The following is an 18,229-nucleotide window of genomic DNA, read 5'->3' on the forward strand; positions in this document are numbered from 1 at the left end:
ACACACAGGCACACCCACATGCACACACGCACACAATTCAACAATTTCTCAGAATTATGAACAGGCAAGATGGGGGTGGGGTTGTATAAAATGTATTTTACATGTGAAATCTATGAACTAATCATGTTTTGGTAGCCTACTTGTCTAGCAGATACCAGTGAGAATTGAGTGTGCATAATGCAATTCAGTGAGACAGTTAGAATCACATATGCCTTTCACCTTTTGTTTTTAGCTAGCAGCCAGACCAGCAGATACCCTGGCTTTGCTGAATTACTGAAGCTAAGCAGGAATAAAGTAGGAAATGAACACAATTTGACAAGCGTGACTTATTTTTGTGGAAAAAATGTGCGGTCATATTTTCTACCGCCCTGCGGTACATCTAGTTTTTCATAAATTGATCTATGAACAATAGATATGCCTTCATATCCAATGAACTGTGAATATGCCAAACTCATCACTTCATGGCAATGAGACAAAAGGGACGAGACTCCAATAGTGCTTTTGGATGAAAATATAAATCCACATACTCTCTTTATTCATTCTATATAGTACACCACTTTAGGTTGGAGAAAGCACACAATGAAAGGCTAATGAATAAAATCTTGCCACAGACATAAGAATGGTCAAACAAACATTTTTTGTAGAGTTACAAACTGATTTAAAAATATTATAGTCATTTTCCTGATGTAGACAGTTACAGAGAAATGGAAAAAAGGTTTGTGCCACATTCCAAGTGTTCTGCAGTTGCTATTTATGTCTGTACATGAGACCATTTGTACAAATTAATCTAGATATATAACACTACGTAAAACAAAGTATTTAATATATACAATAATAAATGAAGTTGTATAATACAGGTAATATGAAAGGACACTTGTCATGTTATAATATTTTGGAAAGCTTATGCAGAAATGAAAACCTGCACTTATTACAGTGAAGAACCAGTGACTGCAGAAAAAAAAGTCGCCAAAATGTTATTTCTTCTTTCTATAATTCAAACAATATATTATTTCAGTCTTATCTGAGGAGCTAAAGTTAGCAGAACAGATTTTGAACACAAACAAAATGAAAACCAACATTTTCCCACATAATCAAAATCACCATACGACACCACCATGGCATTCTTTAGGGGTTATTATTGTAAAATAACAATTTGGTGAAAGTTTTTCCTTCAGTCTTTGCTCTTTTTTTTCAAGGGGGTTGAGGGGGGTTAGTAGTAGTCACCATTACATTGATAACATCCGAGCAAATATTAACACAACTCTTACACAAGAGAGAGAGAGAGAGAGAGAGAGAGAGAGAGAGAGAGAGAGAGAGAGAGAGAGAGGCCATAAGAAGCATACTGAACATCCTCATGTGTGGAAGTTCAAACAATGGTACGGAAAGACACTTTCACTGGAAAAAAAGATATATTAACATCGTCCTCATAAGTTTAGGGTTTTATACTCATGTATTCATGCTGGGAGGATACATACATAGATTCACGACTGACGACAAAAACTGCCTATTTGACCAAAAACAAAAAAGAAAAACGTTAAAATCGTTCAAGTTTTCAGGAAGTGCTTCTAGGTAGTTCAATAGACTGTTTCATCTGTGGAGATCTCATGAACGGTCATGTATTTATCATCTTTTCTATTTCTATTTCTTGAGAGAGATTAAAATATAGCGACAATCAATTTGTCAGCCTCACTAGTATATTTGTAGGTGAACATGCCCATGTCTCAATAATGCTTATTTGCCATAAATACCTGTGCAAGAGAACAGAGAATGACATTGTATAGGGAAGAGCAAATAGTGCCTTGTTTGCCAAACTCTCCTGTTCTCTCCTCTATCCAGCTGATGGATTTCATGTGTTTAAATTCTCTTACATCTACATTGGTAATAGAAAGGCACTAACATATCTTTGAAAATGGAGAGGGGCGCTTTTTTTTGCGCCTCTCATTTTTTATGTAACAAAATAACAGTCCTTTCCGTTCCACAGCAAAGTGCTGAGTGAGAAGGATCAAGAGAGTGAGAAGGATCAAGAGAGTGAGAAGGATCAAGAGAGTGAGAAGGATCAAGAGAGAGAGAGAGAGAGAGAGAGAGAGAGAGAGAGAGAGAGAGAGAGAGAGAGAGAGAGATACAGAAGCCATGGGAGAGAGAGGTCACCTGGGCCAAGCTGGGGGTGAATGATACAAGATTTTAAATCAATGCACGGTTGGGCCTTCTCTGGTTGGACAGCCAGTCCTAAGTCCAGGCTTTTGACTGGAGAAAGAAAATGAGACAGCTCACTGGTCAAGTGTTTGTTTTTTGTTGTGTTGTTGCTAATTGATGTGGTGTGTTCCTGAATGCCTGACATCCTACATGTAAATGACCACTGTGTCCACTGGCATCATATGTCGCCAAGCTGATAGCTAATGTCACCTTTCACTGTCACTATTACACAATAATACATGACGCAACTTGTTGAGATTTTTGCTGGTCAGGGCAATCTGCAATATGCATGCACCGAGAGCTCGGCCTTTTTTTGAGCTGTTCTAGTTTACACATTACAAGGGTAACCGTCTAATGACTTCCACCCACATGAAAGCCAGATATCCATCTCTTCCACCTTGATTTGCAGGTGTCTACTACAGCATAGTCCTCTGATGTGGCCTGAAGCCAACATGTGCAGATAGCGGTCTGCTAAAGACAGATGAGGACAGCAGGTGTGTGTGTGTGTATGTGTGTGTGTGTGTGTATGTGTGTGTGTGTGTGTGTGTGTGTGTGTGTGTGTGTGTGTGTGTGTGTGTGTGTGTGCAGGAAAGAGAAAAGTGCAAAGATGAGGGAATGTAGAGTAGGCTACACAGCAGCAATATTGGAGATGGGTACAGCACAGAAGAGCGAGGTGGACCGCTGGGAGTTCTGCTCGGTACGCAGCATGCCATGTCGGCTAAAGCACTATGGGCGGTGCTGCTGTGCCACTTTGCCACCTGACAGAAGTCCTGTGTCTACATTTGAATGAAGAGTACCATTGTTTGAACCGTCAATATCCCACCATGTCACGGTGAGCATATTGCCAAAGAGGGCAAAAGGAAAAACAACCCTGGAAAAAAGTATGGGTACATAAAAGTTGTGAGCTTTTTTTCTGTCATGGCACCACCAAAAAAAAAAACAAAGTTGAAACTCCACAGCATATCGCATCCATCCCCCCTTTCTCAGAGAGAGAAAGAAATCCTTCCAGCCCTTATATCCCGCTCCTATCAGACCAGACCTTTAACACATTTTAAAATAAAAGATATTAATGGCGAGAGACACAAGGCAGACCACACTTCACCCCTATACCCCCCCAGAGCCACACCTGATTGACAGCATAGAAATCCACAAAGACAAAGACAGACACACACACAGACACACACACACAGACACACACGCACACACGCGCACACGAACACACAAACATTTACATAGTGACAGAATGGTCTCGAAAATAAAAGGTGTTGGCACTGGCAACATTTCTGGGATTGAGAAAGAAAGAGAGAAAAATAAAGAGAAAACCAAATAGAAACAATAAACAGAATTCCCTCTCCAAACAGTCCCAAGTCCCTGCTTTGTTCCCTTTGGGCTGAGAACGAGGAAACAGGTTGGAGTCCGCTCGATCTGCATTCTGGCCCCTCCTTGCGTCCCGCCGAGAGAGAGAGGAGATGCTACCGGCGGGAGCTTCTGTCATCGTGTTTCTCAGATGTACTCACAGGGAAGGACGGAGGGAAGGGGAGGAAAATATGCCATGTACGCCAGGTGATGCTCAGAAGGAGGAAACTAGAATGGAGCTGGATGAACTGATAGGGTGAAGAAGAAGATGAAAGGGGAAACCGTGAGGTCACAGAGCAAGAGAGAGTGAGAGAAAGAGAGAAAGAAATAGAGAGAAGTCATGAGAGAGAGAGGGGGGGGGGATGAGTGAGAGATGCAGCCCAGTCCTTTCCTAAACTTAAAAACAAAATAAAAACCTGAGAAAGACAAACTAGTTTTTTCTTTAGGTGCAGGGCAAAGGGGGCAGGGACGTTGTGCTGCTTATGTTCCAATGCTGAACGCCAGCGTCGCTGGGCAAGGGCGGGGGAGGAGCTGGCTCCGGGGTAGGACGGGGAGGATTGGGGGTGGGGGCACATGGATGTGGATTGGGAGAAGAGATGGGAGAGACAGGGCTGGACAGTTACTGGCCGTCGTGAGCGGTCAGCATTTCATCAGCACGGCGATGGGACTCCAAGGCTTTCGTGGTGAACATATCCTGAGGCAGATCGGACTTGCGGCGCACCAGTGGCCGGTCTTTTCGCTGGTCTCTCTGGATCTGGACGGAGCAGTAATGGGAAGGGGTTAGCTTCTTCTGTAGCGGAACTACAGCTTGGATATATAATTTCCTTTAATGCTACTCTATTTCCTTCCATAACAGACTCTGTTGAGGGCCAATTAATTGCCCTGAGCAGACTACAAAAGTGAGTCTTAATATTTTTCCCTTCACTGATCCTCAGAGTAACACCATTAACAGACTGTAGCTGAGCTAAATCGTTATGTGCTACACCTACAGTAACAAGGCCAAAAAAGAGAAACCCCTTAAGTATTGTTTTTTCTGAGGAAAAGGGAGGATAAAACACTACATGCTTTTAATAATATTCATCTGTTCCAGGCAACACCGTGCCAGACCAATAATAATCGTTAGAAGAAAAGTAAAAAACAAAACAAGATTTAGAAGTATAGATCCACTTGTCAACAAATCAACACAATCAAATGCTAAGGTCCTTTTTTCAAATTGCCCAGCCAAACAGATCTAAGTGTGTGTAAAGGTTACACCGTGGGAGACTCCAAATGCCACATCAAACCTTGGCAGCTCAGCACTAGCCTGTCTCACTGCTGCCAAGTTGTTTTTTCTTTTTTTCTTTTTTTTAACTGCGCAAGCTGTTAGCCAGTTTAATTCTTTAGCGCTTCCTCTAATTAACTGTCAATTGGACTGTCAGGTTTTCAAGGACTGTATGCGACCTCTGGGACTTCACATAACAGCTGAGTAGCTGACAGTGAAGTAAACTCCGGTGTTGGAGGACGGGAGAATCGCAGTGAATCTCACTTATTGTGCTACATCATCAGTAATGGGCTGCTTCTGTCCATAGCATTACTTTATATTGTAATGGCCTACTGTGACAACCACTGGTTAGAGACAATTAACAGACAATTAAATTGTTGTCTGTCAAACATATTGTGACTTTGTCAATTTATGGACACCTGTAATTAATATTACAAAAATGTCTTAACTTCCTCGATCATTGTTTCCTGACTTTTTTCTGTCTGAATAAAATGATAATGCAGACAGAATGAAGGCAGCTCAAACTCTCTTGCCTAACGAGAGCATACAGCAAAGGCAATAAATAGTTGACACACATGACTTAACACATGAAATGTGTATAACCTTTATGTGAAACAAATTGTAGACATTAAAACAAGCATTATTCCATTCCATAAATTCATCACTAGCTCTGAAAAGTATTGGTTCACTTTCGATGGCTACAAGACTTGGAATAAGACAGGGCTAATCGTTATATTGAACGGTCACTTCAGTCTTTTCTTAGTGCTGGAGATTGAGATATCATTTTGATATGCGAGACCATCAAGAAATACTCCCAGGTAGACATAGGCTACTTGAATCAGTCCATGGAATGTATGAAAATTAGGGCTGTCAAATGATCAAAAGATTAATCTAATTAATTGCTCCAGTTACATTTCCAATTGTGCCAGTTACATTTCAATAAGGTCAATAATCTTCCATGTAAATATGAAAAAGAAGACAGAGGGAGAGAGAGAAACAATCAGCAGTCATATAGAAGACAGAGAGAGGGAAAGAGGCTGAGAGAGAGAAAGAGAGAGAGAAAATGGAGAGACCTTTTTTGAAAATGACTAATGTTGGAGTGTTCTTCTCCTCTTGCTTGCATGTCAAGAGTGATACCAATGGGTAGGCCTATGTTTTGGTGACTAGTTATTTTCATATCATCCATTCTTTTTAATTAATCGTGATGATTAACATGTTGATTTTGACAGCATGAAAATGAAAATAGATTAGTTTTAAAGAGGTTGTCATCTTAAAGGGACATGCAGCCATGCTTGATGAACACACAAGTTATAAAAACCTAATCTACAAGATATGTTTTTTCATTAAAAACATGCAAATAAATAGGACACACAACAAGTAGATGAGTAAGAGCACGGCTAAAGCTACCTCATTGATTCCGGTGATCTAGTCTTGGCTTACAATACCTTTCAAAAGAGAGAGAAAGAGAAAGAGAAAGAGCTACCTTATGCTCAACTGTAGAGGAACAGACAAAACCAACATTTACCTGAATGGCTTCATCCGCTACAGTCTTTTTTAACATCTGAACATCTTCTATTAAAGGACCATCAGTCTCCATTTCTACGGGACTACTGTGGCCAGAGGAATCAACATACATAAGGAACTATTGCAAGGAAAAACAAAAGAAGAAAAAAAAAGGATGAATTTTAAAAAGATAAGTCAGCTTTGCAGGCAAAGGAGGAGATGAGTTAGACAAACAAATGGTGGAGGTTAAGGAGATTGGCATTCCTGAAAGTGATTGAGTGATGTAGAGAAATAGACTGAGTACATTTTCTGAAGCAAAACAAAAGAAAGCGTCATTCCATACATGCATCTTGAAACAAACATGACTAGTAGCATTTCAGTCAGGTTTCAGTAGAAGTTTGTGCCATGGCATAGCAAATGTCATTCTGTGGCCGACACCTGATATAAATGATTAGCAACATGGGAAAGTGAAGTAATGTCAGCCATTTCACTGAAGGTCAATAAACTAAGCAAGCTCCGTTGATGGTTGACTTTAGCATATGCTAAAGCAAAGGAACAAGGCCGACACTCATTTTGGAAGTACAGCCATGCTGTATCAGGGTCATAATTTCTATTAACCTTCTGTTGGGCAGGGTCAGTGTCAAGCATGGCCAGGCATTAGCTTGTCATTCAGCTTCAGCACCCTTAACTGTTTATTAAACATAGACCCAGGTGGCACTGCATGAAATACGATACATTATTCCAGTCTGCTGTAGAGTCTGCTGATAAATGTCCAAGATCAAATCATTCCATGCCAGTGACACAGGTCAAATATCACCTTACTCTGAGACAAACTCACCTGTGGGTTTGATTTGGCAAGATTCTCAATCTTGATCCAGGCTTCCTCCCTCTCTTTCAACTTTAACTTTTCCCTGCGCAGGCACAAAACACATATGTACATTTTTAGATGTGGCCTGGAGATGCCCCCCCTTTGTTTTTGTAGTCTAGACATTTAAACAATTCTGCCATGCTGAAGGCATAGAATATTAGTATTCTTGTTGCTTCAGGTCTTTTATCTCATTTGTTTACAATGCTCAGACAAAATAAATAAATACCACAAACAGAGAAACAACATACACAGAATGCACAGATATCATGTGAAGCAATATTTTCTTCTCTGACCTCAGAAAACACATATACGGTGATAAAAACTATAATGATTTCAAAAGGTTGAACAATCTGTGGCTTTGCTTTGCTCACTTGTTTTTCTCTGCCCTGAATTGCTGCGTGCAGTCATCAAAGAGTTTCTGGTTCATCTCCATGAAGAGCTTCAGAGCGTTGTAAATTAAGCCATGGATGGTCCTGAGAATTAGACAACAAAAATACATTAATTGTGGTGGTCTAGTGGTTAGGGATCGGACCTTCCTTGTGAGTTCAAGTCCAGCACCACTGAGCAAGACATTTATCCCCAAGTAGCTCCAGGGGAACTGGCCCTTTAGTTAATTCAAGTCACACTGAATAAGAGCATCAGGCTCAACTTAATGACAAATAACATCACAATGTAAATGAAGGTCAAGGAAAAGAGCAGTCCGATGTGTACTAAAGACAAATCAAGACTAAGATACTACAAGCAAAACCTGTCATTGAGAAGAAGTATATTTTTTAAAAAGAGAGGGCACACTAAAATTGAGCAATTGTACTTTTTGCATTTAAACTGCATTCAAAAGAATTCCTAATCCTTATTTCCTGGTATATCCAAATCCAAACACCCAAGTGACATTGCTCTCTTCCCACAATGTGCTGAGGACAGAGCCTCAGCGTTCGAGCTGTAACACGCTTGAGTCATATCCAATAGTTTAATTTTAGATCTCGTGAGCAGAGATGGTGTGTAGGAGGCAGAGACTGGACACAAAGGATGAGGGAGGGCGGAGGGGGAGCATGCAATTGACATTCAAATGACCTTGGGGGAATGAGTCACTGCGACACAGGGGGGCGGGGGTTGTGGGGAGTTGTGATGGCGGTTGAGTTTACTTGTTCCAGTGGGTCTTGGAGTTGCGATAGAGGGCAGGGAACATGATGGGGAGGATCTTGGCGGCATTGTCGCTGATCAGACTCATGATGTATTCGTTGTTCCAGTAGTAGAGCGCTCTCTCTGCGACCTGCAGGCCCAACACAATTCAGCTTAGTATTAGTGTACTGTAGCATCTCAGCATAGCTCAGCACAGCACAGCACAATTTAGCTTAGTGTTAGCATAGCTTAGCACAGCACAGCAAAGCTCATCTCAGTATGAGTCAGTGAGATTCCTCATGACACACGAGTCATCTCTGACGCCGGGAGAGAGAGAGAGAGAGAACACAGAACGCGAGCCCCTACAGAGCGAAGCTTTCATAACACACCGAGCGGTCACCAAGAGCCGCTCTGCTCAACAGCGGGGTGCTAGCCTGATGCACCAGATAGGCAGAGGGTGACCTTAAAACTGTACAGATGCACTTTTGATTCACAAACAATACCACTTCTAAAGAAAGATCTGTCAGTGGGTGCAACAAAACAGTATGGTGTGGTGGGTGGCCAGCTTCTGGGGTTAATGTTTTCACTAATATTCTATAATAATAAAATACAATGAATCATTAATAATCAAATCATATTTTCCATCATATTTACAATTACGTTCATTAATCAAATAAAAGATCCAAACCCTTAATTATAAAAAAAAAAAAATCGAATCATATTTTGGTTTTATTATGACCACAAATTCAATGAGCTAATTAGCATTCCAGCCGATTTTTACATGGATCTTGATTGCAACACGTCACAAAGTACTGTCGATAGGAAAAACAATGACCAAAATCGGTGCTAACACACTGGAGTAGCTGCAGCTAATGGCCAGTACTCCCATAAAGCTACAATGCTAGGTCTGGGGGCATCATCTAAACGTGCCTTTTTTGCCTCTTAACAGACTCAAAATGTCATTAAAAGGTCTGAGTCCTTACATGACAAAACGATGCATTTTCTACTCATTAGCTGCGAAGAAACCATCTAAATTCAAAATTTGTACTGTAAAATACCTCATTTTCTATCAGTTACACAATGGGACGAAGAGCATGACACACTCACCTGAAAGTGCGGACTCGATACACACTTGGCCAGCTGTCGGAACAAGGGCTCCATGACCTTGACGAACTCCGAGGGCTCGATGACGTCCAAGATCTCCTCCAGCTCGTTGAGGAACATCACCTCCTTTGGGCTGTGGGTCTTTGGCCAGTATTTGAGAAGGGCCATCACAACCTAGCAACAAAAAGTCAAAAGGTCATGGTTGTATGTCGGATACAAGGATACACCTGCAGGATCCTCCTTTGGGGACAAACAATGAATAAGCAACTGCATCCTGCCTACAGACCACAAAGTGTACCTGATTCATTACCAATGTGCTTTCTTATACCATGTAGTGACTCTAAAACACTGGATACTAGGAAGGAGCTTATGGTGTACGCAACCTCTTGTGAGTTACTCATGTACAACATGAAATAGACTTTGTGAACAAATCTTACATAAACATGAGTAACACTCTAGAACAGCATCACATACCTGCCTGCTTTGTTTTCACAGATATGTGAGTGTCAGTTTCTAAGTCTGAAGGCACTGCAACATTTCTAAATAACTGCCATCACAGTAGTACATCATTAGACCTTTTCATAGCATGCTTACTTGTCAACAGTTGATGCCTTTTGTAAATACGGCCCGTCTATGACATTAATGAACATACATGCAAATGTGAATACTTCAGCAACAATAAGAACAAGCAATTAAGTGACTTAGTGATCCTCTACCCTATATCTGATCAGTAAAGAAATGAAAATCCTCCATTTTAATCTGGATCATTGCATAGGAGGAACAAGACATGGTCACCCTCTTCAGTACATTTTAATGTGAGCAAGCAAGCAAGCAGGCAGGCAGACACACACACACACACACACACACACACGTGCACGTGCACACACACATAAGACAAAACAACTCACTGGCTCAGTAAGTGTGCTGTCCTTCTCCAGAAATTGCACCACACAATATGCCAACTGTAAGAGTACAAAAAGTTGTGAAAAGTGTTAATAGTGTTTCTTCCACAACAAAACTGCAAATTAATGTTTGTTTTCACTCTGCCATGCTGAGATGTGTTCTCCTCAATGACACATGAAAGTAAACTTTAAAATAAAAACTAAATATAAAATAACTTTTTCAGAACACCTTTGTATTAGTGCTGCCAAAAAAGACTGTTTGAATAATAATGTAAAGATTTGAGCATGACTCATGCTATGAATATCTCTTAATTGGCATTGGAGATGGGACAACAGTAACATTAAGCCCAAGATGGAGTCATATCCGCCTGTGGGTGAGAGAGTGTCAGTCAGACATACCTGTGGGTGGTAGACACTGAGTGACTTCACTTTGTGCAAAGGCAGTAGCACCTTCAACAGAAAAATCTTGTGCTCCTCTTTTAACGGTAAGGCAAAACCATTGATTATACTGTGAAATAACAACAGCACAGCAAAGACATTTATATGGAGCCAGTTACTGAAACCACAGAGCCACAATGAGAACGCAAAAGCACAAAGAGGACATTTCTACAGCAGCAGATATTGAAGATACAATAGCTTATTCTTGTGTATCGATGTATATGGCAGAGACAGCTGCTGAACAAAACTCATTGTTTAGGAAATCCTATTTGATTACATTTTCAAGAATATTTTAAACCAAACTGTTAACATATCAATAACAGTCTTTTTATATTCACATTTCAACAAAAATCATAAAGTTTTAACTTGGCTTTAATTTATATACTTTACCTTCCAAGTATTTCCAGCAATTCAGCTATTCCGTTATGGTGCTCTGTCTCATAAATGAATCTATAAAAGAATAACAAAAAAGCTTGATTAGTTTTGTTGAGGTTTTGCTTGGTACAAAAAGACTTACCAAACAAAACAAATAGCAATACCGTCAAGATGAATGTAGGTGACAGGAAAGCGTTTTTCACGCCAGCCTTCACTCACCTATAAAATATATTATTGATTTGTTTCCGGATGTATGCTCTCAGGCCGAGAAACTTGCCATAGATCCGGTGTAGGGTGGTTTTCAGGAAGTCCCTTTCTCGTGGGTCTTCACTGTCAAACAAATCTAAAAGCTGCAGGGTAAATCAAATAGAAATGTCACCAGGGGCCTCAAAACATCTGAGATGGCACGACATAACATGATGGCAACGGAGTGGAAAGAAATGAGGTTGATCTTACCTGCATGACAAATTTCTGGTCAATGTATTTCTTAGCTATATTGGGTTGAAAGTCAGGAGATTCTAAAAACCTAAGGAAAAATTCATAGACAAGCTGCGGAAAGAGAAAAGAATAGATAAGAAGAGAGGAGGAGAGAAAAAGGAAAACACAATTAGGGAGAGCATCAGATGATATGTCAACAACAGCTGACAACAGCAATGCAGAACAACAAACATCAAAGAGGCAAAGGGGAATCACCCCGGCATGCAATCTACAAATCTGTAGTGAGTGAGCGAAGATTCCAATGCAAGTTATATTAGCGGTCATGCCTAAAGCTATCCCACCCTGAGCCATAGTCTCTGCAGAACACCACTGCTCACCCCCCTTAAACATGGCGTCTGGACATACACACACACATGCACACACACGCACGCAAACACACACACACAACATACCTGGAGGTGCGGCCATGCTGCTTCAAGAGTGGGCTCGTCCTCCTCCGGGTCAAACTCGGCCCCTGTGGGGTTTGATGAGGGGGGCAGCGTACGGAACATGTTCACAGCAAACTGCAATGGATCAACCCAAGAGCATTAGCTTCATTCTCTCTCTCTCTCTCTCTCTCTCTCTCTCTCTCTCTGTGTGTGTGTGTGTGTGTGCATGTGAGTTTGAGACGTATGTAGTCTTACAAAAAAAAGTAAACTATTTGTCCTGAAAACAGCGAGCATGATTAAACTCTACAGTGTGGCACTAACATCAATCTTCCATCGCCTTCAGTGTACAAGTACACATTACAATAAAGGGCATCACGTTAACAATATTAAGTTTCACTTATCCTAAGGACTGTTCATTTTAGCAGGAGCACAAGCACTGATTAAACACATGCCTTTCCTTGCCCTGTGAGCATAAATGTTTAGTGTTGGATAATAATAAGGAAACTCTTTATTTAACAGAATAACACAATAATATAATAGCCATTCACAGAGATAGACCAGCCAGCTGAAAGGGGGTAATCACAATCAAAAGCAGTCAAGCGGAACATGACAATCAAAGATGGTCATGTTAAAAAAGGAAGACATGCACGCATGACAGAAGAGAGGACACAAGTGCTCATCTAGTCTGATCGAGCCAAACGCACCTCGCTCTACCCATAATCCATTAGCATCTCCATTCTCAGCCTTTGATGATTAAAGCCGAGCACATCAAAGTCAGCCTGTGCCTAAAGGAGGATTTTGGGGGGGGGGGGGGGGGTTGTGTTGTTTGGACTATAATCGTGTCTCTGACAATTTGACACATTTGAATTTCAACACACTGCATAAAATAAATTGCCCACCTTGAGCAACAACCAATTAGATCATTTTATTTCTCCTGTTGGGGGGGGGGGGGGGGGGGCTCACTGAATAAGGACTTCCATGAGCAGCACAAGGGGTTTGTGGGAGGTAAGATGAGGCGCTTCAGTGGCTGCTAAGTGCACACAGAGCTGTGCCAAAGGCCTGAGCGGTGTGCTGCGCTGCAGAACATCTTCTGCTATCTGCCATCCAAACAACAAAAACCACACTGGGCTGCAAAAACAGCCGAGGGGACACCATCACATTCTAAGCGCCAACATGTATGACCGCTCAAGGGTGTGTGTGTGTGTGTGTGCTATACAATGCTATCCACTTCTGGCAAATTCCATCCATCTACCACAGAGAAGAAGGGAGGAAAAGGGGAATGAGAGAGAGAACACAAGAAACTCAGAGAGAGAGAGACGCTCACAGGCCAGGCTATGCCAGCCTACTTCAACACAGGAGCACAGGACACTCATGTGAGAGAGGAGAGAGAGAAAAAAGAGATAGAGTGAGAGAGGAGAGATAAAGGGAGCGATAAAGAGATAGGAAAACAGCTGTGCAGACAAACAAGACAAAGAGAGGGAGAGAGACAGGGAGAAAAAGAGAGGTGGAGAAAGAAAGGAGAGAAAGGAATAGGTCTTTGGGCTGCTCTCTATGCTCCTGGGTAGAGGGGAAAGATCAAAGGAAGGAGGGCGGCTAGCGAGGGAAAGGGAGAGGGGGCGAGGATGAACAGAGTGAGAAGAGAGCAAGAGAGGGAGAGAGAGACAGACAGAGAGACACAGGAGACACAGAGAGGGAGACAGAGAGAGAAAAGGTGAGACAGTGACAGTGAGACAGAAAATATGGAGAAAGAACAAAAAAGTAACAGACAAATACAGAGAGAAAGAGAGAGAGAGAGAGAGAGAGAGAGAGAATGAAATATTGAGAGAGACAGAGTTAGAGTGAGACCAAGACAGAGAGAGAAAGACAGAGAGGAGGAGAGGGAGTGAGAAAAAGAGAGAGAAGGTAGAGAGCGAGGAGAGGAGAGAGGTGCTGCCAGGGCGACGGTTGGTGTGACTCACCATGTGCACCACCTCTGGGTAGATGGGCTCGGTGATGACGTTGCGGTTGTGGGTGATGTACTCCACCATCTCGCTCAGCGCCGCCCGCTTCACCTCCTTCCATTTCAGGTCACTTAGGGGGTCGGACAGAAAGTCAAACAGCACACAGCACTGCCGCAGCTTCTGGATAAACAGCTTCTCCTGCTCCGCCGGGGCTACATCTGTGAAGGGCCAGGTCAGAGAGCCAGGGGGTCAGAGGTTTAAGGCAGTTGGGTGCAAGAACTGGATGCATTTTTAAACTATAATCAAACCAAATGACCTGACAGTGATTTAAACAAAGAAACATAAACATCCATTTAGATTAAAGGGCCAGGACAGGATGCATATTACAGTCAATGTTGTATGGCATCTTTTCTCATTGCTTGCAAATACAGAACACTGGATTGATATACCTAGACTATGCAGTGTGTCTGCAGATGAATAATGATGATGACCAGTAATGTGTAATTTCAGTGGGAAGAAGTGACTGGTGATGGTTCTAATGTGGCTGCCAAATGACATTCTTTTACAGAATATTTGTCATATTATGCTGTGTATTAATACAACATTGTACCACCATCAGTCACTTTTCGTTTGACAGACAAAGCAAAGGCAGCGTTAAAGGTTGGGTCTTTAATTCTGGAGAAAAGTGGTTGATATTTCAGCTCAACAGACTATCAAATGACACCCCTGTCTTCATGCCCCTAAAGCAATGTGTTGATAGGCTGGAACTGTTTGTGGCTCAGTCCACACAACCATGTTTGTTTCCTATTTACAGAGCCAGGGCTGTTGTTTTTTGAAGTTCACACAGTGAATGGACAGCCAGAGGAGCAATAAGCTCAATTGCAGAGAGCATCTATGAGAGAGAAATAGAGTCTCAGACTACACCTTTAAGCTAATAACAGCATATGAGTGATATGATGATATGATGAGTGATACAGAGGTGTGAGAGTGTGTGTGGTTATAAGCAGTCATCTCTGGCCCTAAACTAGCACTGATCAGCTGTTCAGATTGAAATGAGTGGAAGCAGTAGAGCCCTCTTGCTTTCACCACACCACATGACAGGCATACTTGAAGAACATAAACATCAAAACAGCCAGGCCAGATCCCTTTCAACATTATTCCGTTTCATCACGGGGGGGATGTTGCCAAAGCTTTCATGAAAGCTATGGTCCAAGAGCTTGGCAAAGCTTTCAAATGAGGAGACACCAGCAGCAGCATGTAAATTGGCATAACGTGGTATATTAGAGACACTGTACGCAGCGTGCACCCAACATATACAATGTTCTTGTGTGTCACTTGGAGGCACTGGGTACATTACAGCAGAGTACACTGTGGCTACCTGATGAGTAAGAGGTGGGGGACGAGGAGAAAGCCAGAGAGAGTGAGAGAGTGATAAAGAGGATATGACAGAACTATAGAGCGTGCAACGAAAGGTAGAGCAAGCCCCTGAGAGAGAGAGAGAGAGAGAGAGAGAGAGAGAGAGAGAGAGAGAGAGAGAGAGAGAGAGAGAGAGAGAGAGAGAGAGAGAGAGAGAGAGAGAGAGAGAGAGAGAGACTGACTATTCAGACACACAGGGCTGGCCATATCTGTAACTAGGCAACAGTCTTCCACAGCAGCACAGACCTATTTGTCAGGTAAGGTTGTGTTGACAGGAGAAGGGGGAGAGGGCCGGCAGGGTGGTGGTGGTGGGGTGGACTAAAGAGGTTTGTGCTCACAGGACAAAACACAAACTGTGCCTCGCAGCACATAATAGAGATAAGCTTCCCAATATCATTTTGCATATGAAGAACACCTCAACAAATATGTGCCAACTAGCTGCTATCCACCACACAATTTAGCTGAGTGCCAGAGTGTGGGGACTGCTAGAACCGTCTGTGAGATTGTATACCGAACTTGTCAAGTTCAGGTTTCTTTAGCGGCAGTTCAACTTACACAGAAACACATGTGTGCACACACAAATAATGCAAAGGGGGTAAAGTATATATGTGTAAGGAAGTCATTAGCGAGCAAGCTTAGCCTGTGTTAAACAAGTAAACACATTTCTTCCAAGTAACCTAGGGCATAAGGATTCCTGAATAGAGTATGTTTAGATTCTATACAAGGAGAGGAAACTGTATGGGTCTTAGAAGCAGAATAGCACAACACACATTACATTTCTTAAATCTTTTGCATACAAAAAAGGTATTAAGAAGCCTAAAAAAAGAGTTCAACTCACTATTCATTCAATTAGGAACCTTTAATGCAAACACATCTTTACTGTGGCAGTGCATACAATTTAGTGTCAATCTTCATTTCTCTTTTAGGCCACACTGCGTCATGGTTCAACCTAACCACAATCTAACCTTAATGGAACATCACTGGTCTCGGAGTGTTTTTTGTGCTTTTTTCCCCCCCTGCGGTTGACCAAATAAGAACAGGTCTAAATATATCAGCCTGGGCCTGAGTATTCTCATCGCCTCTCCTACCTCTGGCACTCTCCATAAAATCAACTTGAGCAAGCAGGGAGGACAAACACAGAGGCAACAGAGGAGACACATGACGCTCATCACAAGGGAGCAAAAATGGACACTTATCAGGCCACGGCTAGAAACGAAAAGAGCCACAAACAGACGGATAAAAATAAAAATGACCAGTGATGAGTCACTGCCCCCCCATCTGACCACTGGTTTCTTATTATACACCAAGCAGGTGTATTATGGGCCCTGCGTTTTTTTGTGATTTCTAACAATAACAGAGACGAAACCGCTACACAAACAGCACATGAGGTAATGCAGTAATTCAGGACAGGGAAAGTGAGCAGGGCAATAACAAACTGTGTTTATCCGATGAGCTTTCTATGCCAGTGAAGGTGCATCAACCAAGATATGTTTTGTTCAAACAACAACACCAGTGAGTAAGCCTGGACCAATCAATGTGAATGCGATAGGGATATGACCTCTGCAATGCCCCCCACCCCCACCCCCATTCCTCTTTGTTAAAATCCAATTGATGAGTAAGTTCTGACGAACCGTCCCAGCCCTCCCGTCAATATTCTCCTGGCCCGCATGCCAGTCCGTCAACCATAACCCATAAGCCATCTGCAGCGCTGATGCCACGCTCCGGGTGCTGGCCACTTTGTGCCGCGAGATGGTATTGACGAGCGCACATGAGAGCGGCGCATGCCTGGCCATGGCACATCCATCACGGGTACCGCTGGAGCAAATCTGCATGCTGCATCTCGGGACTCGCTGCTGTCAGACAAGGCCTTGCATCGTCATCACCATCATCAGTCATCATCACCACCATCATCATCATCACAGCCTGGGGCTGAAGTAGGTTGCTGTGAGTGGGTTGGAATCACAGCCATCAAAGACATCAGACACTGGAGGAAAGCATGATGAAGGGAGTCCTTCACACTTACTGGCATGTTCAGTATTTTCTTGTAAGAAGATTTGTAGGCTACAGTTTAAAAATGAGGTTTGATGTGCTGCATTGTCCTGCAATAGGTTAGGTTGCTTTTGTATTGCAATACTGTAAAATACACTTTGAATTGCCACTCAGACAATCTAAATTTATTTTGGTGACAGTGGCAATATCTTTGTACTTAATGCAAGATACGCTTTTCATAGCTCATTAAACCCGTTGAGGCAAGCGAAACAACACAAATAAAAATTAAATGTGGAAGGTTTGGGGAAATACACCAATTAAGCTGATCTACTTTGAAAGCATCCTCCTTATGTTTCCCTTGAGTATTTCACATACTCCTTTACAAGTCTTTCTTAAAGGAAAATTGCTCAATCCCTGAGAAAGTATCAATCTGACAGCGAATAGTACTTATAAAGAAGCAATCATATATAACAGTTAAATAGTTTCCCCCCTGTTACATCTTTTGAATGTAGCTACATTAAAAGGCCATTTGGGGATTCCCTAGCCTTGTGGGGCCAGCCATGATTTCAGTACTTTGTGATGAGAACTTGTTGAAACTGTGGCTTTGCAGGCCGTCAAAAACGAACAACGGCAAAGTTACGCCTTAAGGTCTTCCCATTAAGACCCACCCACAACTTCCACATGTACATTTCCTCCTGCCTGGAGCCCTGCCTTGAGGAGGCATTTAGAGTGGGTTAGAAAATTCACGTCATTAAACGTTTAATCCTTCCCACCCTTACTGAAGGCTTTCCCAAAACTATGAGCAATATCAAACATGCTGCAGAGAGTAACAAAAGGAGTTACACTGACAATGTGCATAGGCCATTTAACTATGAATTGTGCCGTTCATTTACAAAGCT

At 42.2% G+C, this 18,229-nt stretch overlaps 1 protein-coding gene across 5 annotated transcripts in view; it reads right to left on the reverse strand.

Annotated features, from left to right (window-relative positions):
- Positions 1 to 496: 496 nt before the first annotated feature.
- ppp2r5ca (protein phosphatase 2, regulatory subunit B', gamma a) overlaps positions 497 to 18,229 on the reverse strand; it is a 30,777-nt gene continuing 13,044 nt past the window's right edge. For 2 of the 5 annotated variants that reach the window (XM_042072866.1, XM_042072868.1), the window contains 13 exons: positions 13,944 to 14,143; positions 12,010 to 12,120; positions 11,576 to 11,668; positions 11,339 to 11,469; positions 11,135 to 11,194; positions 10,706 to 10,814; positions 10,313 to 10,366; positions 9,408 to 9,578; positions 8,324 to 8,451; positions 7,553 to 7,654; positions 7,152 to 7,224; positions 6,336 to 6,452; positions 497 to 4,303 (listed from right to left, as the gene is read on the reverse strand). In XM_042072866.1, coding sequence (XP_041928800.1) covers positions 4,169 to 4,303; positions 6,336 to 6,452; positions 7,152 to 7,224; positions 7,553 to 7,654; positions 8,324 to 8,451; positions 9,408 to 9,578; positions 10,313 to 10,366; positions 10,706 to 10,814; positions 11,135 to 11,194; positions 11,339 to 11,469; positions 11,576 to 11,668; positions 12,010 to 12,120; positions 13,944 to 14,143 — 1,484 coding nt within the window. In that variant the 3' untranslated portion in view covers positions 497 to 4,168. Of the gene's footprint in view, positions 4,304 to 6,217; positions 6,256 to 6,335; positions 6,453 to 7,151; positions 7,225 to 7,552; positions 7,655 to 8,323; positions 8,452 to 9,407; positions 9,579 to 10,312; positions 10,367 to 10,705; positions 10,815 to 11,134; positions 11,195 to 11,338; positions 11,470 to 11,575; positions 11,669 to 12,009; positions 12,121 to 13,943; positions 14,144 to 18,229 lie in introns of all 5 variants that reach the window. The other 3 variants (XM_042072867.1, XM_042072870.1, XM_042072869.1) reach the window with 2 other exon arrangements.

This window comes from Alosa sapidissima, chromosome 19 (assembly GCF_018492685.1).
Source record: "Alosa sapidissima isolate fAloSap1 chromosome 19, fAloSap1.pri, whole genome shotgun sequence".
In the NCBI taxonomy this organism is placed as follows: domain Eukaryota; kingdom Metazoa; phylum Chordata; class Actinopteri; order Clupeiformes; family Clupeidae; genus Alosa; species Alosa sapidissima.